The sequence below is a fragment of the Trichosurus vulpecula genome, chromosome 9, assembly GCF_011100635.1.
Source record: "Trichosurus vulpecula isolate mTriVul1 chromosome 9, mTriVul1.pri, whole genome shotgun sequence".
NCBI classification, from domain to species: Eukaryota; Metazoa; Chordata; class Mammalia; order Diprotodontia; family Phalangeridae; genus Trichosurus; species Trichosurus vulpecula.
In genome coordinates this window covers 139,969,211-139,991,426 of record NC_050581.1, presented here as the reverse complement: position 1 = coordinate 139,991,426, position 22,216 = coordinate 139,969,211, and the positions used below count along the sequence as shown (strand labels likewise).

Genomic DNA, 22,216 nt, shown 5'->3' with positions numbered 1-22,216 from the left:
TGAGTAGAAACTTCAAATGAGTCATCAACTAGAGGGACAGGCTGCCTTAAGCTGTGTACTAGAGTGGTAGAAAAAGTCCTGAACAGAATCAAAAGAATATGGAGACCCTAGAGATTTCTAAGGTCTCCAACAGCTGTTTCCAGATTTCACTGTTCTAATTGCACCAAACCCCAGAAAATTACCAAGTCTTTTTAGTGAATTCCATACTTATTCGAAAGTATTTGGCTTAACTAACCATTTTGATAAAAATAAAGTTGATTTAAAAACACACGTTTCCTGCATTGAGAAATAAAGTTGGATAGCAGCCCATTAAGTTCATCAGAATATTTTTCTTGAAGAAGAACCAATGTTTGATAATGAGTCAGTCCTAGAATTAGAAGGAAAAGAGCAAGCTGGGCAGATAGGTGGTGCAGTGGACAGAGCACTGGGCCTGGAGTCAGGAAATCCTGAGTTCAAATCTGACCTCAGACACTTACTAGGTGTGTGATCCTGGGCAAGTCACTTAACTCTGTTTGCCTTAGTTTCCTCATCTGTAAAATAAGCTGCAGAAAGAAATGGCAAACCACTTCAGTGTTTTTGCCAAGAAATCCCCGATGGGGTCAGGACAAGTCAGATACGAATGAACAAAAAAAAAATAGGCAGTCGTAACATTTGGGAAATCGTATAGCACTCTCAATGATTCCAAAGTGCTCCCTTATTCAAAAGTCCATCTTTTTAACTTTGATATTCTCTTGGTAATCACTGTAATCTCAGAAGAATCAAAGTTGCAGGCACCCCCAAAGATAATAGAAAGAGGCACGCTGAGTGGAAGTAGGTTGTGACATATTGCTGTTGCTAACATATTTCAGGGGTGCCATAAAGGGGCTTATCAAGATCATGTATGACCAGAAAAGGAAGTGGGCAGGTCATATTGCAAGGGAGCTGCAAATGGACAACTCAAGCATGGCCTTCCTACTAAGTCATATTAACAATAACAACAACACAACAAAACCAGAAGGCTCCATGGGGGGTTGACAGAAAGACGTAATCTGCTGCTGGCACCCTCTTGTCAGATGCATGGGCTTTTGTCTTATCTTGTTCCCATTCCGTTTTGCTGATGCTTTCAAACCATACTGCCTACCTCTTTCTCATCTGCCTCCCACTGGAACTTGAATTCTGCTCCTGGGACCCTGGGCAGTGAGCTTTATCTTCTCCTGCCTGGAACCAGGCCACCATACACAGTTCCTCATCATGTCCGAATGATACCACTGCATATATATTTCCGCTGCTGCTTTCTGTCTCTCCTTTCTGTGTTGTCTCTCTCCATTATTAGGTAAGCTCCTTGAGGTCAGGGACCATCTTGCTTGCTTATGCTTGTATCCCCAGGCCTTAGCCACAGAACCTAGCATCTGGTAAGTGTTTTATAGATGCCTTTTTCATTCATTAGTTCATTCACGTACCCATTGATTCATTCAGCAATACTACTCATACCACTAACATTGAAATATTGAAATAATGAAATATCATAACCTCAGGTGCTAATTTTTCAGTGTTATAAAACATTTACTCCTGTATAGAGATTATTCATTCTATCCTTCCACCTAACATTTAAATAATGCACTGAGTTTCAAGCTTATGAGATTGTAACACAACCAGGTATGCCAGGGAGGGGCGTGGAAATAGGTGCGAGCCAGCGAGTAAGTGGAATAATGTGGACCATTCTCATTAGATTTCTGTTTCTCTTGCTTATTACTGTGTGGAATGAGTGCCTGGGAGGCTCACGCAGGATTTCATTAGGTGTGGTATGTGAATGTTTTATGAGGCAGTGCTTGACACTTTGCTGATTGTTCCTACTCAGCCGCAGCTTAGGAGGTCAAGCATCGGGGGGGCAGGAGAGAGGGGGGCCAGTGCTGCTATCAGCCTTTCCAGGAGCAGGCCCAGAAATAGGCTAATGCTTATTTTCTTACCTGAGATAATTACCAGTTCTATATCCTGGAAGTGTCAGCTGACATCCTTGCAAGAAGATGCAAAAAAAGGCTTAAGGAATGTATCTTTTCCTGGTTATTAGAGAGCATCAAGGGGTCTTCGACAGGAAGTAAGGAATAATACAAGAAGGAAACAAAAAACAACAACAAAACAAAAAATCCTAAGAACCAATCTCAAGAGGTTTATGAATAGGGTGGAAGAGAAAGAAAAGAAGAATTATTGTGGACCAACAGTTACGTAACAGGCAAGAGGCAGAATTTTATAGTGGAAGGAACAGTGATCTTAGAGTCACAAGGTTTGGGTTCAAATCTCTTCTTTGGTTGTCTTCTACTTGTGTAAACTGGATTTAGTGTTTGCTATGTTGATCATAAAACCTAATGGAATCTTAGGGTGCGTTAAGAGATCTATTATGTCAAGGAATAGTGAGGGGATTGTTCCCCTGATCTATTCCCTGGTCAGATCACATCTGGAGCATTATATTCAGTTCTGGCACTGACTTTTAGGAAGAACACTGATAAACTGACAGCATCTAATGCAGAGCAGTCAGGATGGTGAAGGAACTGGAAATCAAGTCATTTGAGGATTGATTGGAAGAACTGGCAATGTTATGCATGGCAAAAAGAAATCTTATGGGGGCACATGATAACTGTCTTTAATTATTAGAAGGCTGTTACTTGAGACAAGTATTAGATTTTTTTCCCCCTTCTGTTTGGCAAGAGATGGTGGAACTAAAAGCAATGGATAGAAATTGCAATGAGGCAATTTTAGCCTGAAAATAGAGTTATCCAAAAATGGAATGAGATGCTACAGATGATGATAGATTCCTCTGCACTGGAGGTTTTCAAGTTAAGGCTGGAGGATCGCCTGCTAGGAATGTTGTAAAAGGCATTCCTTATTCTTTAAATGTTTGATATCATTAATTTGTAAAACAATCTGGACCAGGTTAACTTTTCTTTAAAATTTCATTTATAATCTGCCTGATTTTCTTAGATAAGGTTGTTTGGATTCTTTGTTTCCTCTTTTGTTTTTACAGATTACATTTCTGTAAAAATCTATTCTATTTAAGTTTTCAATTTTGTTGGTCCATGGTTGCATATAGTAGGTTCTGATCATTTTTATTTAGTTCTTTATTCATTGTGAATTCCCTTCTCTCATTTTGATTTTGATTTGGTTTTCCTCTTTTAAAAAATCAAGTTAGCTAATTTATTGAGTTGATTAATATATTTTTAAAAATCAATTCTTTTTAAAACAATCAATAATTTTCTTATCAGTTTTGTTTAGCTCTTCCTTGACTTTCAAATTTTCTACTTTTGTGTATATTCAGATGTTATTCATTTTTTAAAGTTCTAGTTTTCTTTTTAAGTTACATGCTTAATTCATTGGTCTCTCTCTCTCTCCCTAATATAGTGTTAAAATTTTTAGAAATCCTTCGTGGATTTTCTTAGTTGCAACTCACAAATTTTGGTATGTTATCTAATTGTTAACTATGTCTTTAATATAATTATTGTTTCTATCTTTTTTATTTACTCATGATTTAGGATTAGTTTGACTAGTCTTCTTTTAATTCAATGTCCTTTTTCTATATTTCTTATTGGTAATACTTTTTACTGTGTTATGGTCTTTAAAGGATATATTTAATATGTCTAATTTTTTGCATTTGTTTATGAATTCTTTTTGTCTTATGATCATTTTTTCATGATGCCATTTAAAAAAAGATTTTTGTTCTCTGGGACAAGAATTGCATTTCCACTTGTTTACAGTACTGGTAAAGTACAATGTTATTCCCTTCTCTCTGCACACATTCTAGTATTCAGAATGCCCAGATTTACCTGATAGCTTAAATGTTACTTTTAAACTAATACTGCCTTGGCTACACATTTGAGTCCTTCAATTTTTGGAAAGCTGTGTGGAATGCAACCAATCAGATGTTTGGCATCAAAGATTGTGTTGGTGGGGTTCATTGGAACTTGATTCTTTTTAGCATCACCAATTAAATGTTCTGTGTCAGTGAAGGAGACGTAGCTTGGGGTGGTCCTGTTTCCTTTGTCATTAGCAGTGATCTCCCCTTTCCCATGTTGGAAGACTCCCACGCAGGAGTAAGTGGTACCAGGATCAATGCCAACTGTGAGTTCCTTTGATGTGGTTGCTAGGGTGTTAGGGGTCATAGCTAACTTTTGTGGCTACTGCTGTGCAGAGTAGACCCTCTTATGATCATTGTTAAAAGTTTCCCTGTAATGCAGAAAAAATACACTTCTTGAGATTCCTATTCATAATTATCAAAGATCTCCTTTACCTAGTTTTCCTAAAACTCTGTTCAGATCCTTAACTTCTTTCTTGTTTATCTTTTGGTTAAGTTATCTTATATTTCAAATATTTAATAATCTGTAATCATTTCTTACTTTCTTGGTCTTCTTTTAATTCAATCAGCTTTTCCTTAAGTATTTATATACTATGCCAGTTGGTGCATATAGATTTAATTTTGCTGTTGTTTTATTCTCTGTGGTGCCTTTAAGCAAAATGTTGTTTTCCTGCTTTTTTCTCCCATCCATATGTATTTTTACCATTGACTAATCTGAAATCATCATTTCTACTCCTACTTTTTTGGATTTAGGTGAGGCAAAATACTCTAATCCAATTCCTTTTAGCTCCACATGAATCTTTGTACTTTCCAGTATATTTCTAATATATAGCAAATTGTTGTTTGCTTTCTATTACATTGCGCCATCCTCCTCCATTTCATTTATGAATCCATCCTATTCCCACTCATAGTTATGATTATTTAGGGAAATCAGTACTTGGCATCTGCAGTTTATTTGACTTAGAGCAGTCTGATCATAGTTTTCTCCTTTCTGTCCCCCCTAGGCATGACCCAAATCATTGAATCTTGCCCTCCCTCCTTCCTTTTTTTGTAATCAGCTTTCAGTAGCCGTAGTTTCTTTTTCTTGAAACAAACTTATTCTACCCTTCACTTTGGAAATTCCCTTCCTCCCTTTCTCCATTATTGTTCAGTCCTTTGATCAATTTAATATGTTTCTACTACATTTCCCCCCTCTGCCTGTTCAGATAAAGGTGAAGTTTGTGATATTCCCTCTTTTCTCCACCTCTGCCTTTGTTTTTGTATGATCTTCACCTGTGGCACCTTCATTTTAAGAAGGATTAAGTCTATGACTGCTTGTCCCAACATCCATGAAGGTGACTGAAGCAGGCTTTGTAGAACACTTAGAAGTTGGTCAGACATTGAAGATGCCAAGGGGATCCACTGCATCCCATGCCATTGCCAGTCATCTTGCCTTTTGTCTTGCCATTGGACTTGGATGATTCTGGAAGAAAGCAAGGTTGATGACTTTGTGCAGCTCTGCTTCACTTAAATTCAATTAACATGCAAGTCAAGACGTCACCTCACGATGTCATTGCTCCTCTTTGAAAATGAAGGGGTGAATCTGTCTTGTACTAGGGTACTTCTTCCTGAACATTAGTCCAGAGCCCATCTTCCTTTGTTTGCTCAATTACCCTAATTCGGAGGTGGGATGCCCAAGGAACAATTGTCTTTTCTCCTGATTTCATTATATAAGCACTAGATATTCATTGTCCAGCTCTTTCAAGCTTCTTCCATTTGCTTACTTTTATAAAGTTTTTATGTTTTTATTTCAAACATTATACTCTAATTTTATCAAAAGGAATGCTTAGAAAATTTCAATCCAGCTTGCATGAGGAATAAAGGACTTGGGAAGATTTATATGTAAAAAGAGGTGACTTAGGAAGGAGGTGCTAAGAGGCACTGATTCTGGACTCAGGACCTGTGCCCAAATTTCACTTCTGCTACTTACTACTTAAGTGACCTTGAACAAATCACTTAATTCTTCTGAGTGTCATTTTCCTCATCTATCAAATGAAGCGGGTGAACTAGAGGGCCTCAGGTTCCTTCCAGCTTGAAATGCCGGATCTTATGAGTTATCTTCAAATATTTGAAGGACTATCATTTAGAAGACGGGGAAGACTTGAATGTAGCTCTGGAATGAATGATAATTGCAAAGCGTTAGACATTTCACCACAGGATAAGGAAGAACTTTCTCACAATTATAGCTGTTTAACAGTAGGTTGTCTTGAGTTAGGCATCTACTTGTCATCACAGGGGTTTTGGAAGAGAGGCTGGACTCTCCTCCAGGAAACTCCTCTACAACTTTCTTGATAGATGGTCAAATATCAGGGAAGTTGTAATGGGATTTTTGCACGGAGTAGCAAATTTGGCTAAATGACCACTAAAATCGATTTCAACTCTGAGGTTCTGTGACATTGGGATAATTCCTCTGGGGAGAGACTGGAGACGAAGAGAGACTAGTTAGAAGATTCTTACAGTGATCCTTATGTAAGACGACAAAGACTTTGACTTATGATTCTGGTGATGGGAATGGCAAGGAAGGTGTCAATGTCATAACTGATATAGTTCGGTGACTTATTAAATATGAGAGTGATGTTTATGCTGTGTGACTTTGGGCAAGTTATTTAAAGTCCCTGCACTTCTATTTTCTCATAGACAAAGTGAAATGTTTAGACTAAATGGCTTCTCAGGCCCCTTCCAGGTCTAGATTGATGATCCTATCATTATATAGAATGATGGTCTCAGGACTTTGAGTCTGTGACTAGAAGAATTCTAGACCTATTAACCAAAAGAAAGGAGCATAGAAGATAAAGGAAGCTTGATGGTAGAGAGGCAGGAGGAAAGTGAGTTTAGTTCTGAGCGTGTTGAATTTGCTGAGGCAGTGGGACATACAAGTAGAACTGTCCAGCATGTTAATTAATATAATTCTGGAACTCAGGAGACATGTGAGGGCTAAAGATGAAGTCATTGGAGTCTCAACCTGGAGACTATAGATGTAACAATAGAAATGGATGATACATGGACTCATTGTACTTTTCAAACATAGAATTATGGTTTTTTTTAAAATTCAATGAGATCTTAGATTCATCTAGCCTTTCTAGCATCTTCTTTTTACAGATGAGGAAGCTGAGACCTAGGGGTGAGGTTACATAGGAATGGTCACATAGCTAGAATTCAGGTCTTCTAAATGGTTCTTTTGTTCCCCATTGCTGGTAGGATGAAATACACACTCCATAACCTCCACAAGCTTACTCCAACCTACTTTCCCAATCTGCTCTCATACATTCTGTGTTTATGTTTAACAAAGCTAGTCTTTACGCTATTCCTTGAACTCTACAAATCACCTGTGTGCATTCACACAGGCAGGTCTCCTGTGCCTGGAATGTACTTCTTCCTTATCACACTGCCTTGTTTTACTTACTGCCTCCATTTAGCCACCACTTCCTCAATGAGGCCTTCCTACCTTGATCTCTCCAGATGGAAATGTTTGCCCTTTCTACAGACTTTTCTAGAATACTTTCTATGGCTCTCTTTTGCTCTTATCATTCCTCTTTTTGTATCATATTTTTGTTCAGCTGTGTCTGACTCTCTGTGACCTCATATTGAGCCTTTCTTGGCAAAGATACTGGAATGGTTTGTCATTTCCTTCTCCAGCTTTTTTTTAAGCAGATGAGGAACTGAGGCAAACAGGGTTAAGTGACTTGCCCAGGGTCATACACCTAGTAAGTATCTGAGACTGGGTTTGAACTCATGAAGATGAGTCTTTCTGATGCCATGCCTAGAGCTCTATCCACTTTGCCACCTAGCTGCCCTATATTATCCTTACCTGCATGTATGTCATATAGCCCCCAGTATGAAGCAGCCAGATGGTGTAGAGAGTAAAGTGTTGAATCTGGAGTCAGGAAGACATGAATTCAAATCTGACCTCATCCATTTATTTATCCCCATTTTGATGTGGAGGAAACTGAAGCAGACAGAGGTTTAGTGATTTGTCCATTGTTACACAGCTACTGAATATCTGAGGCTGGATTTGAACTCAGATCTTCCTGAAGTCAAGTCTGGCACTCTAACTATTGTGTCACCCAGCTGCCTAAACAGGATGGACTTTCCAAGTTGCTAATGCTCTCCCAGACCCCCTAAGCCTTCCCCTTTGAAATAATGAAAGGTATTTTTTTTTCAATTAGGCTTTACACATATTGATTGTTCCTCCAATCCAGAAGCTGAGTCTTTGCTCAGAATCAGGTCTTTTAAAGGGTCACAAACACAAAATCCTATACAGGCTGATTTCTCTCCCTGATCTCAGTTTCAGGCCTGGGATATAACTGCTTGGTGTGCGCTGTTCACTAGTATAGTCCATCTAATGATGGCTGCTTTAGCCATCGCTGCATTCCTGCATTCATATAGGAGATACATTCATGTCTATTGATTTTTGTGAGTATTCTATATGTGTGCTTTGATTAGAGGTTCCTTTTCGTTTAGAGAAACATAAAGGACTTTGGAATAGAAAGCAATTATATAAAGTAAGAAAGTAAATTAACTGAATTTAATGTCAGGAATGTATTTCCTAGACTTCCAGCCAAATGACTACAAAGGTATTTATCCTTGGATGTAAATGAAGATTGAACAAAAATTTCTGCTTTTATTGTTCCTGTGCTTTCTTTTCCTTCCTCTTCTCTCCCCTATCCCTAATACTTTATCTTGGCTTTTTTTAAAACTCTTTTATGTTTAGTCATACCCAGGGTTGGCCATAGGTAAACTTGTGATGTGGGCATATTTGCTTCTCTTTGCCACCTGTTTCCTGCCCTTGCCTTCAATTGCCTTAGGGCCTAGGGCTGCCTGAATCCTCCCTACCCTTCACACCCCTTCCCCTCATCAAATCTTTCTCATTCTTTGTCCAACTCTATCAGGGTCTTTCTCCATGTTCCACTGACAATTGATATTAAGGAGTTACCGAGGAGGGCACAGCATAGCTCATGGATTCTCCCATCTCCACCCTCTGTTGCCCCGTTCTGGGTCCCTTAGTGAGTTATCTCAGATTCTATTATTTTATGGGTGAGGATCTTTTCTAAGCCATGACTCTTGAAGTCCCGGTAATGTGTTACTTTTTATCGGTCATTTGACACACTTTGTCATGAAAAGTGCATTCTAAATAAACAGCAATGTAAATAAGCTACATCTAACAATCCCAAACCCCTTCCCCATGCACCCCTTTTCCCCTTCTCTGAAGCTTTCTCGGTCAGGCCTCTTGGCTAAGCTTTTAAGCCAATATCTATAAAACTCTCCCGTCATCAGCCAGGCTCTAACAGAAGGCTGAATGACCTAAGTTAAAATCAATTCTGCCATTTTAGTCAGTCAACAAGCATCGTTTAAGTGCCTGCTATATGCCAAACGCTGGGCTAAGTGCTGGGGATATAAATAAAGGTGCCCACAGCTTAATGAGGGGAACAACCCATAAACAATTATGTACGAACAAGACATATATAGGATAAATTGGAGGTAATCAACAGAGGGAAGGTGCTAGCATTAAGGGGGACTTGGAAAAGCTTCCTGTAGAAGGGGAATTTTTCTCTGGGACTTGAACAAAACCAGAGAAACACAGAGAGAAAAATACATACGGGATAGCCAGTGAAAATATCCAGAGTCAGGAGATGAAGTGTTTTGGTCGAGGTGCAGCAAGGAGGCCAGTGATATTGCTTCACAGCATAAGTAGAGGTGAGGGAGGGCTAAGAACCCTGGGAAGGCAGCTGTGAAGGCTTGAATGTCAGAGGATTCCGTATTTCATTTTAGAAGCCATAGGGAACCACTGGAGTTTATTGAATACAGGGATGCCATATCGAACCTGAGCTTTAGGAATATTAATTTTACAGCTGAGTGGAGGTTGGATTGGAGTGGGGACAGACTTGAATCAAGGAGACCAACCAGCAGGCTATAATGTCCAGATGATGAGGAGCTGCACCTCCCCAGAAGGAGCCAGAGGAGAGAAGAAGGCATGTACCAGAGGTGTTGCAAAATAGAATCGATAGGACTTGGCAACGGATTGGATACTAAGGTCATAGAGATAGAGTCAAGGATGACCCCTAGGTTGTTAGTTTGAGCAACTGGGAGGATGGTAGTGCCCTTGACAGTAATAGGAAAGTGGGGGAATGGGGGAGGAGGATTTGGGAGGAAAGATAATGAGTTCAGTTTTGAAATGTTGAGTTAAAGATGTCTATAGGACATCCTGTTTGGGATGACCAGTATGACATCCCGGCTGAAGATGAGAGTCTGGGCTTTAGCAGAGAGGTTAGGGTTGGTTGAGTAGATCTGAGAATCATCAGCATAGAGATGATAATTGAATCTGTGGGAGCTGATGAGATCACCAGATGAAATAGGATAGAGGGAGAAGAGAAGAGGGCCGAGAACGGAAATGCAAGGGGTATTGGTGGTTAGGAGTATGACCTAGACAAACATCCCAGAAAAGAGCCTGAGAAGAACCATTTGATCTCTTCTTATATCTCACCTGCTAGCTTCTCTTCTTAACTCTTTGCTGAATACTACCAAACTGGACTTTAATTTTCTTTTCTTTTACTGTCTCCTCTGAGTGTCTCATTTCAGATGTTTCCTAAATTATGGTCAGAAACACATCATAGTTCTTTTATCTTTGCATGTTCCTTGGCTGAGGTTAATTTCCCCAGGGCTCCATTTCTTTAAGTGCAAGTGGCATTAAAAGTTGTTGTGGTAAGGAAGCTGTATAACCTCACTGGATTAACCCTTCTGTTTTATGAAAAATGACACCTAGTGTGCTGTTTAGACAATTCGGAGATGCTATGACATTTTTACCATTTTACCTAGATATTCAACACAGCCTGCTCTCTCTCTCTGTCTTTCTGTCTCTCTCTGTCTCTGTCTTGCTGTCTCTGTCTGTTTCTGTCTCTCTTTCTCTCTCTCTCCCTCCTCCCCACCTGTCTCTGCATTTCTCTTGTCTCTCTCAGCTTCCTGTAAGAACACTATGGCTTCTAAGTTAGAAAGTTCATTCTGACACTTCGTTGCCAGATGCCTCTTTGCTAGGGGTAGAATCAAATATTAAGCCTTTACTAAGTGCCTACTACGTGCTAGCACTAGCATGGTATTTCTCTAATAAAAATACTATTAGAGGCATTAGGGTGTATGTATGTCAGACAAAAGAGGCAGCTAGATGACTCAGTGGATAGAGTGCTGGGTCTGGGGTCAGAAAGACCTGAATTCAAATCTAACCTCAGACTTTTACTAGCTGTGTGACCATGGGCAATTCATTTAACCTCTGTTTGCCTTAATCCACAGTGAAGGAAATTACAAACCACTTCAGTATCTTTGCCAGAAAAACCAAAACCAAACCCTTGGACTATATGGTCCACAGGTTCATGAAGAGTTGGACACAATTGAACAACATCAAATGAAGGGGCTATGGTATGAAAATTATTAAGTACTAACTATACTGATGTCAAATACGCCTGAAATATAAAATGTGTATCTAGGAGTCCAGAGCAGAGGGGGGAAAGGAGAGGAGAGGAAGGAATTGAGTAAAGATTCCATGATATTCCAAAATAGATGTCATCTCATTAACTCTAGCCATATGTTTACAGAAAGCAAGGACTTGAGAAAACCAAGCACATAGATGGTGATGATTTAAAAGCCTGAAAGGTTATACCTTTTTTTTAAAAATGGGAATAAGAAAGTATAATTTAATATTTCTCAAAGTTCTGATTAAATATGGATTTTTCCACCTGGCATACATTTTAAATCACCATATATTTAAAAATTTCAAACTGTATTATACTTTGAACTGTGTTAACCATTAAATCCTGTATGATTTATGTCCTGGTCCAGACCTATGCTTACTTCATCTAAGAGGAGCAGGGGCATGGCCAACATGCCCCCGCCATAAAAAGGGTACTTATTTCTCACAAGTATTTACTTGCCTTGTTCTGTATGAACCTTCTCTCTTTTCCCCTTCTCCCCCTGTGCCTCCTCACATTCACACTAGAGACTTGGTCTGTAGTCTCCTGCCTACCCCCTAGACCTATTTACTTTCCTGGAATCCTTGCTTTTGACCAGTAAGATCACCAGTTGGCAAGATCATAGGATACTCCATCCCTTCTTGACTTGGACCTTGTGCTTTTTCCCAAGGCTGGCTGATTCTCTCTCTTGGTCTGTAAATCATCTGCTAATCTGGGAAAATGCTGCTGTGCTCACCCCCTCTGCTTTTGTGAGGGAGAGACAAGATGACTTAGCTTCTAAGAGAGTTTTCCCTTCCCTTGACATACGCAGTTGAAAATGGAAATGGGTAATGTCTAGATAGTATATGTTAACCACCTCTGCCAGCAACAGCAACAAAAACTTCTATGAATAGCTCCATTTATAAAGATTCATTGTGTTTTCACATGCATTATCTCATTGAATCTTCACTACACGATCCTCTAAAGTAGGTGAGACAGGCATTATTGTGCCATTTTACAGGTTAGAAAACTAAAGCTCAGGGCAATGAAATGATTTGTTTGCCCAAGAATTCTTGGGTTTCCCAAGAATTTTTGGAGTTTTGTGTAAACATAGCAGAGACATTTCAGTGGTCTTGTGATCTTTGATATGGATTTCTGAAATGTTAGTTGCCATTCTGAAAGGTGGAAGTGGGAAAAGCAGGGAATCTGTGCTGTCAATGGTCAACTTGAAACAAATGAGAGGAAATGCCTCCGTCGTGTGCTATCATCAGTTAACTTTTATTGAGTGTGAGAAATGTACTGGAAGCAGGGAAGCAGTGAGCCTGGGGAAGTCATTACCCTAGGAGGTGACTGAGCCCAGTGCTCTAGCTGGATTAAAAAAATAGATTTAAGTACCAATAATAAATAAGACAGGAGAACCCCAATTCTGGTTTAATGGTGTCATTATTCACCATAGGGACAAGTAAGGAAATGACCCAATTCTGTGGGAAACAAAATGACCCTGGAAATACCAGATCTGTGAGGTTAACTTCTCAACCTGGGAAAGTACTAGGAAAAGAAAAAAATCACAGTATCAGTTTGTAAATAACTTCAGACATCATTATAGTCTTAGTTTGGATGGACCCTTAGAGATCATCTAATGCTCTCATATTACAGATGAGGAAATTGAAGCCTAGAGAGGTCTATGGTTAAGGTAATAAAGTTAGTTAATGGCAGAGCCAGGACTAGAACCCAGGTGTCAATTCCAACCTAGTTGCTTGTTTCTACTATGCCCCACTGCCTTTAAAAGAAGAGTATGAGGCTCTCTGGGAAAATGTAAGTTCCTTGAGGGCAATTACCATTCATTTTATTCCCATTCCATGGACATAATAGTTGCTTACTAAGTGTTCGTTGTGTTGGATTGAATAGAAGGGAGTCCTAAGTAATCACCAGGAGGACTTTATAAACGTGCTCTGCTATTGGAAAGAGGAGAGTCCTGACAAATACATGTAACAACTCTGAATACAGGGTGACCAGCCTGTCATATAGAAGGGCAGTGGAGAGAAAAGGGCAACTAGGATCATAAGGCTTAGAGATAGAAGTACTTTCCAACTGCATTCTAGAATATAATTTTTCTGTCTCTTAGTTGAAAAAGCTAAAACTGCCATTTCTCCCAATGAGTGACCTTAATTGTGGCTTAATTTTCACTAGCCCTCTCTATTTTCACATTACTTTTTAAAATAGAGGTCAGAACCCTTACAATGAGCAATTGTCCAAATTTGTCCAAATTATTTGGGGGACAGATGAGTGTAGTAAGGTGAGTGCTGGACTAGAGTGACAAAAGATCTGGGTTCCAGTGCCAGTTTAGACACCAAGTGTTCTTAAGCAAGTCACTTAACCAGAACTAAGGAGCTTTATATTGGAGAAGAGAATATTTATGGGAAACATGAAAGGCAACATTAGGGCTGTTAGGTGGGGAAAGGAATTAGAGCCAGGGGTTCTTAGCATTTTTTGGTGTGTTTTGGCAGTCTGGTTGAAGCCTATGGACTCCTTTTCAGAACAATGTTTTAAATACATAAAATACATAAGATTACAAAGGAAATCAGTTATGTCAAAACACCATAATCAAAGTATTATTTAAAATTCCACAGACCCGAGGTTGAGAACCCCTGAACTAACTTTTTGGCCCTAGAGACTAGAACTAAATGCAGTGGGTGGAAGTCACAGTGTATGCTAAATGTAAAGAAAATCTTACCAACAATTACAGCTGTCCTAAGGTGGAATGCATTGCCTTGATAAATAATGGGTATCCTCTCACTAGAGGATAGAGATTGGCTAACAATTTGTTATCTCTATGACAGAGGAAATTCGTGTCCCTCCCAACTCAAAGATCCTACAATTCTTTGACAAATCAGATATTGGTACAGGAGAGAGGAAATAGCATGGGCAGGGTGAGAGTGCACACGCATCATCCTGTAGACATGGGCTGAGAGCTGTCCACTGGCATAACTAGCAGCATTGCTTAGGGACATTTTAATGACCAAAATCCACAGCAGCTGTGTAGGTACAGAGAGGTGCAAAGTGAGTTTCCAGTGCAGCAGGAAATTAAAACACAAAAACAAATGGTGCTGTAGCACTGTTGATCGAGGGCATTGGAAATGAACGCAGCGGAGAAGAATCATTTTTGTGTGACCCAGTTGGCTAGGTGGCAGTGAGTTCCTGAAGTCTCACTCTCACGTGCCAGTTACTTGAGATGCATATTAATGAATAATCTTTCCTCTGCCCTCTGGGGAGACGTGAAGGTAATTAACAGAGGATTCTCTGTTAGCCTAAAGGCAGAAAACCAAAGAGCAGGGAACATGGATCAGGTTTACTTCACATTTCTGCAAAAGAAAAGAATTTTAGTTGAAGAATAAAAATGATGGTACTAGCTGCACAAACATTATCCTTTGGCCCTCAAAACAACCTGTGAGGTGGGTATTGCCAACATCGTCATCCTTATTTTACTGATGAGGCAGCTGAAGCTCAGAAGGGTTAAGTGAGTTGTCCAGGGTTATAGAGCATCAAGGAGGAAAGTGGAGTCAGGGAGCGGGGAGAACACTGTGAGTTGATTATAGGTGTTAGCTCAAGACAGTTTGACTAGTCCTGGGTCCTTACTGTGAAGAGAGATTTCTTTAGAGTTAGAGGACATGGGTTTAAACCACTTCTCTGATTTTTACCATCTGTGTGAGACTTCACTGTATAAGGGAAAATAGAACTACTCCTGCTTCAGTGGCCTCCACACTTGGAATGGGGGTGTTACCAGCTTTTTTGTCACACTACTACTCCATAGTCATTGCTCTACACTACTCTACCCCCAAACGGAGATTTTTCTGTACATACACATGTGGAGAAGGAGAACAGTGGAGGAGACAGCTTTGCCCAATAGCACCCAGCCCATCGGCAGACAACAATATGACAATCAGCTGGCTTTTTATTACCCAAGGGGGAAAATAACCCTGGACACAACTTGCACACTGCTTTAGGACATTGATACAATGTCAAAGAAATCAACATCATTTAAATCTCTCTCATTTTTCTCAGTAGTCCCCAATCTAGACAGTGTCCTTATGCCTTTAAACAGAGGGTCCAAACTTCTGTTGCTTTAACTGTCCCCTGCCTGCCTCTGTTTCTCTTTCTTTCACCATTGATAGTTTATAAAGAATGAGTCACACAAACCAAAGCAGTTGTGAACTGGTCACTTCTTTATCTAGCTGGCATTCAAATTAATTAAACGTGAAGTCAAACAAATTTTTAAAATCTAAATTATGGATTTAACACAAAAATTCAAACATACTTGTAAAATTTTAAAAGATTATAATTTATTCCTGGGCACTTCTGGCTTTACTCAAAGGAATATCTTTTTTTTCTGTATATATTTTATTTAATATTTTAGTTTTCAACATTGATTTCCATAAAATTTCGAGTTACAAATTTTCTCCCCGTTTCTACCCTCCCCCCCATTCCAAGATGGCATATATTCTGATTGCCTCATTCCCCAGTCAGCCCTCCCCTATTCCCACCCCCGCATCCCCTTTCCCCTTACTTTCTTGTAGGGCAGTATAGATTTCTATGCCCCATTCCCTATATATGTTGTTTCCCAGCTGCATGTAAAATTAAAAAAAAATTTTTTTAAGCGTCTGCTTTTAAAACTTTGAGTTCCAAATTCTCTCCCCTCTTCCCTTCCCACCCACCCTTCCTAGGAAGGCAAGCAATTCAACACAGATCACACAAGTATCATTATGCAAAACACTTCCACAATGCTCATGTTGTGAAAGGCTAACTTTATTTCCTTCCATCCTATCCTGTCCCCCTTTATTCAGTTTTCTCCCTTGACCATGTCCTTTTCAAAAGTGTTTGCTATTGATTACCTCCTCCCCCTATCTGCCCTCCCTTCTATCATCCCCCTCCCTTTTTTATCCCCTTCCCCTTACTTTCCTGTGGAGTAAGATACCCAATTGAGTGTGTATGTTATTCCTTCCTCAAGTCAAATCCAATGAGAGTAAGATTCATTCATTCCTCCTCACCTGCCCCCTCTTTCCTTCCAACAGAACTGCTTTTCCTTGCCACTTTTATGTGAGATAATTTACCCCATTCTATCTCTCTCTTTCTCCCTCTCTCAAAATATTCATCCCTCACCCCTTAAATTTATTTCATTTTTTTATATATCATCCCTTCATATTCAACTCATCCCGTGCCCTCTGTCTATATTCCCTTCAACTCCCCTAATACTGAGAAATGTCTCCTGAATTACACACATTATCTTTCCATGTAGGAATGTAAACAGAACAGTTCAACTTTAGTAATTCCCTTATGATTTCTCTTTCTTGTTTATATTTTCATGCTTCTCTTGATTCTTGTGTTTGAAAGTCAAATTTTCTATTCAGCTCTGGTCTTTCCATTGAGAACGCTTGAAAGTCCTCTATTTTATTGAAAATCCATATTTTGCCTTAGAGCATTATACTCAGCTTTGCTGGGTAGGTGATTCTTAGTTTTAATCCTAGCTCCATTGACCTCCGGAATATCGTATTCCAAACCCTTTGATCCCTTAATGTAGAAACTGCTAGATCTTGTGTTATTATGATTGTATTTCCACAATATTCAAATTGTTTCTTTCTGGCTGCTTGCAGTATTTTCTCCTTGATCTGGGAGCTCTGGAATTTGGCGACAATATTCCTGGGAGATTTCTTTTTGGGATCTATTTGAGGAGGCGATCGGTGGATTCTTTCAATTTCTATTTTACCCTCTGGTTCTAGAATATCAGGGCAGTTTTCCTTAATAATTTCTTGAAAGATGATGTCTGGGCTCTTTTTTTGATCATGGCTTTCAGGTAGACCAATAATTTTTAAATTATCTCTCCTGGATCTATTTTCCAGGTCAGTGGTTTTTCCAATGAGATATTTCACAGTCTTCCATTTTTTCATTCCTTTGGTTCTGTTTTATAATATCTTGGTTTCTCATAAAGTCATTAGCTTCCACTTGCTCCAGTCTAATTTTTAAGGTGGTATTTTCTTCAGTGGTCTTTTGGACCTCCTTTGCCATTTGGCTAATTCTGCCTTTCAAAGCATTCTTCTCCTCATTGGCTTTTTGGAGCTCTTTTGCCACTTGGGTTAGTCTGTTCTTTAAGGTGTTATTTTCTTCAGTATTTTTTTGGGTCTCTTAGCAAGTCATTGACTTGTTTTTCGTGGTTTTCTTGCATCACTCTCGTTTCTCTTCTCAATTTTTCCTCTACTTCTCTTACTTGTTTTTCCAAATCCTTTTTGAGCTCTTCCATGGCCTGAGCCCAATTCTTAGCTTTCTTGGAGTCTTTTGATGCAGGCTCTTTGACTTTGTTGACTTCTTCTAGCTGTATGTTTTGATCTTCTTTGTCACCAAAAAAGGAATCTAGAATTTGAGTTTGAGTCTGAGTTCGTTTTCACTGCCTGTTCATGTTCCCAGCCAACTACTTGACCCTTGAGCTTTTTGCCAGGATATGACTGCATGTAGAGTAGAGAGCACTTTGTCCCAAGCTTTAGGGTCCAAGCACTGCTGTTTTCAGAGCTACTTCTACTCCACCATCACCCCAGGCTCTGTCACAGTAGCACTCCTCCTTCCCCAAGAACTGCCAACCAGGACCGCAATTCAGATCCAAGCAGGGCACAGCAAGAGAATATGCCTTTGTGCCCACAAAGCGCTCCTTGCATTCCGGCTCTGATCTGCTGCTAGATTCCTCCCACCGTGTGAGCCAGGGACTTGGAAGCAGCTGATGCTGGTGCTCTGGAGGCAGCCTCAGGAGCTTCCTGCTGCTTCTACCACCACCACTGCACGACCTCCTCCAACCCCAGAGCTAGCAGCTGGACTGCTCTGAACTCGATCCCACAGTTTCCCCCTAACCTGTTCTTTGGCGTTTGTGGGTTGAGAAGTCTGGTAACTGCCACAGCTCACTGTTTCATAGCCCCAAGGCCTGTTCTGGCTGGCTGACTCCAGGTCTGGTCTGTCCTGGTACGGCCCATGCTGAGCCGCCCTCCGCTCTCAGCACTGTGTGATAGACCCTTCCCAGTGACCATCCAGGCTCTCCTGGGCTGGAGATCTGTTTCCGTCTGCTATTTCTTAGGTTCTGCAGCTCTAGAATTTGTTCAGAGCCATTTTTATAGGTGTTTGGAGGGATTTGGGAGGGGGGGAGTGCTTAAGCAAGTCCCTGCTTTCCTGCCACCATCTTGGCTCTGCTCCCTCAAAGGAATATCTTAGCCTTGCTAATAGAAGTTTAAACAAGATCCTAATTAATAGGGTTGTTATTGGATAGTATCTTAGTCATATATAACCATGTAAATAAATGAATATAAAAGGTTTTGTATTGAGTGAGTAAAAACAGTCAGTAAGGCTTTGTGAATAGAGGTTCCCTTGAAACCAAGAGGATTTAAGTTCAAGTCCTGACTAACACATACTTGCTGAGTTACCTCTCTCTGCTCTAGGTGACACCTTTGGACTCAAGTTTCAGAGGTGCTGCTAAGCTACATTGGTAGAGGGAGTTTCCTCACTAAGATGTTCCTTCTACCAGTGAAATCACAAATCTGGTCCCTATTCCTATATAAGTCTGAGTGGAGAAAGTCATGCCAATAATTGGGGGTGGTTTTGAGAAGGATTTGGATTAGTTAGAAGGAACTTCCTTGATGTAGCATTGAGAATTGGGCAAATTCCCTGTGCTAGGGTTGGCTGTGGTCAAAATATGTGTTTTAGATTCTTGAAGGTCAGTTATGTATGTTTAGTGAAAAAGAAGCTCAGTCTCAAAGGTCATAACAGTTGTTTGTTCTCTTACATAGCTTAATAAAATGTCATTTTCAAGGCGATTATTTCATATTGTCGTAACTTCACTTCTTAGGTTCTGGGATGAATTTATTGGACATACGTAAAAAATCCTGGTCCCAGCCCTGCCTAGATGCGTGCGCACCTGAGTTAGAGGAGAAACTTGGACCAGTGGTACCCTCAAGTTCAGTACTGGTATGTGTTCAGCCCAATGATAAAAAGCTTATGGATGCGATTTTTCAGTATAGTTGGTAAATGCAGATATGGTTTTAGCTAAGTAGATAAGACATTAAATGAATTTCCTTTAAATTGCCTGTACATGACTGGGTGAAATTCTGAAGAATTCTATAGGAAATGAGGAAAATTAGGGAGAAAACTAAAGAATTGTATTTTCTGAAGTATTACACAATTAATAAAAAAAATATTTAGAGTCTTAGAAGGAAGTAACATTGAGACAAACCTATCCTGCCCACAGCTGCTGGCAAATTGGTCTTCTAAATGTTCAGTCTCTCCCATTCTCCCTTCAAAAACTTTTCCATGGCTCCCCATTGCCTATAAAATTAAATGTTAACTCCTCAGCCTGGCATCAAGACCCTCTACAATAAGGCCATAGCCTACTTTTAAAGCTTCCTTTCCTACTATTTCCCTAGATATACTTTATTATCTCACCTAATAGGTCTTCAGGAAGCTCTACACTAACTGCTTCATTTGGTCTTTTTCCTGCTGTTCCTTCTAGCTGGAGTACCTTCCCTCAGTCTTTGTTGAAAGCCTACCCTTCCTTTAGGGGCCATCTGAAATGCCACCTTCTTCATGAAACTTTTCCTGATTCCTTCCCTTCTCCTTCTCCAACCCTCTTCTTCTGTGATTGTTCCCCATGGTACATTGGACCGCCATAGCAGGTTGTACTTTCATGGTGTCTGTCACATTTTGCCTTGTGTTATAGAAATTTATGTATTTACTTTTATCTTGTCTAGTGAACTATCAACCCCCTGAGTCTTTCTTTGCACCTAACAGTGTCATTGAATGTAGTTTATGATAAATGTCTGTTGAATTTAAATGACAGTTGTTACTTAAAGAGGTTGTTCATGCAAAAAAAAATACTCTTACACATGCATATTTAACTTGAGGTTTTTTGCCCATGGTCACAGATAGTAAGTGTCAGAAGCAGGATTTGAAACCAGATCTTCCGGACTCCAAGTCCAACATACTACCTATTATGCCCAGCTTCCTCTTTGTGTCATGTTGGGCAGGTAATCAGTAAATATTTCTTACATACCTTCTCTATGCCCAGTGGATGAACAGAATAAAGCAGAATAGTGGAGACAGAGGAACATGGACCTTGCCGTTGAAGAGCTCCAGCAGAATAGAATCATAACACACACATGACACAACTAGAAAACTGTAGCCACATCACGTTAGACTTCATGTATTTAATTATTTGTTGTTATTTAGTAATTTTTTAAGGGAAACAGACCTTTGATTTCATTGGTATAGGGAACTTCTTGGTAAAAAAAAAACTCCTTCTACCAATATATATCATCACCTACTGTGTAATTTAGAGTCTTAGAGGCTTGTCTGGGATACTGGGAAGGTAAATGACTTGTTCAGGGTCACACAGTCAATGTGTATTAGCAGTGAAATTTGAACCCAAGTCTTCTTGACTCTAAGACAGAAATTTCCCCACCCACAAAGAAAACTCTAAGTGGTGGCCAAGTCACAGCTATAGCTCCCAGTAAGGCAGACAGTTGAGTAACAATTGCTTCATGCCACCACTATCTTCAGCCTGTCTTGGTTCCTCTAGCTACACCATAGTGAAGTAGGGGCCAGCATATGCTCAGGATTAATGGGTGATTATTGGGCCTCCATTCAGATTGAAAGATAGTTGAAAAGCCCAGAAGAGATGGGCAGGACATGCCCAACCCACTGCCAGAGGTTGGGAATCAACAGGTGCTTGCTTTCTTAAGGACTCTATCTCATATGTACCTTCTCTTCTGCTTCCCCTGTTAAATTAGGCCACCCTGGGAGTCATCAGCCCCAGCCTCCTCTTCCTTCACTTCTTCTTATGCTCTTGGATACTTCGATACTTTGGATACTTCCTTCTATTGGTGCCTATTGCAACTTACCCGTGGCTTCCCATCCTGTGTAAATCTTGTTCATGTCCTTCAATAAATCCTCCAAATAGCATCCCCCTGGCACACTGGAGAACTTCTGCTGGGTCTTTTAGTATTTCAGGGACACAGGTATAACACTTGGCCTGTCCATTATTCCTCAATATTGCTACCTGACTGGCCTACCTCTTTTTCTAATCTATGTATCTTTAATGATATTTTTATACCTTATCTTGTGTGCTATTATACTGTAATCTCCTTACACCTACCATCTATCTCTTTCCACTGTTCTTTAGGTCATCCACAGTGTTGATTCCTCAGAGGTCATGGTGTGCCATGATTGGCAGCCATATAATTAACATCACTGAGAGAATATTGCTGTTGAAGAAGTAGGCTTTTGTGTCAAGGAGAATCTTAGAATTGTTGAAGGCACCATGTGGTTTTTCAAATGCAATTTATTCCACTCACCTTCTCCTATTCACTTCTGGGCTCAGATAATTGTTCCTCTGTAATACCTGTTCAAGATATATTATTGATGCCTGAATTTAGTGTTCTGCCCATCCCATGGTAGAGAAGTAGCATGGTATGGTGGAGGGAGATCCAAAACCTCCAAGCCCCGGGAGACCTGAGCTGAAGTCCCACCTCTAGAGCATGGTGGACAAGTGACCCGACAAGTCACTCAAACTTGCTGTGCTCTGGGCCTGGATGTCAAATTGAAATAAAAGTGGAAGGTAGGGAGGATGCTGACTTAACCATACTTAAGGATCCCTTCAGGCCACATAAAAACTGACTTAGTTTAAAAATGTAATGTAATCTAGGTTTTGTTGTATTTTTATTAATTTTGTTAAATATTTCCCAATTACACTTTAATATGTTTTGCTACTTGGGAGTGTTGTGAGCCTCCTGTGGGCTGTGATCAGTGTGTCCTTCCTTCCTTCCTTCCTTCCTTCCTTCCTTCCTTCCTTCCTTCCTTCCTTCCTTCCTTCCTTTCTTTCTTTCTCTTTCTTTCT

The 22,216-nt window shown here is 40.0% G+C and overlaps 1 protein-coding gene across 2 annotated transcripts in view; it reads left to right on the top strand.

Moving 5' to 3' along the window:
• XYLB (xylulokinase) overlaps positions 1–22,216 on the top strand; it is a 238,427-nt gene that overhangs the window by 68,182 nt on the left and 148,029 nt on the right. For both annotated transcript variants that reach the window (XM_036738114.1, XM_036738115.1), the window contains one exon: positions 19,175–19,293. In XM_036738114.1, coding sequence (XP_036594009.1) covers positions 19,175–19,293 — 119 coding nt within the window. The remainder of the gene's footprint in view (positions 1–19,174; positions 19,294–22,216) is intronic.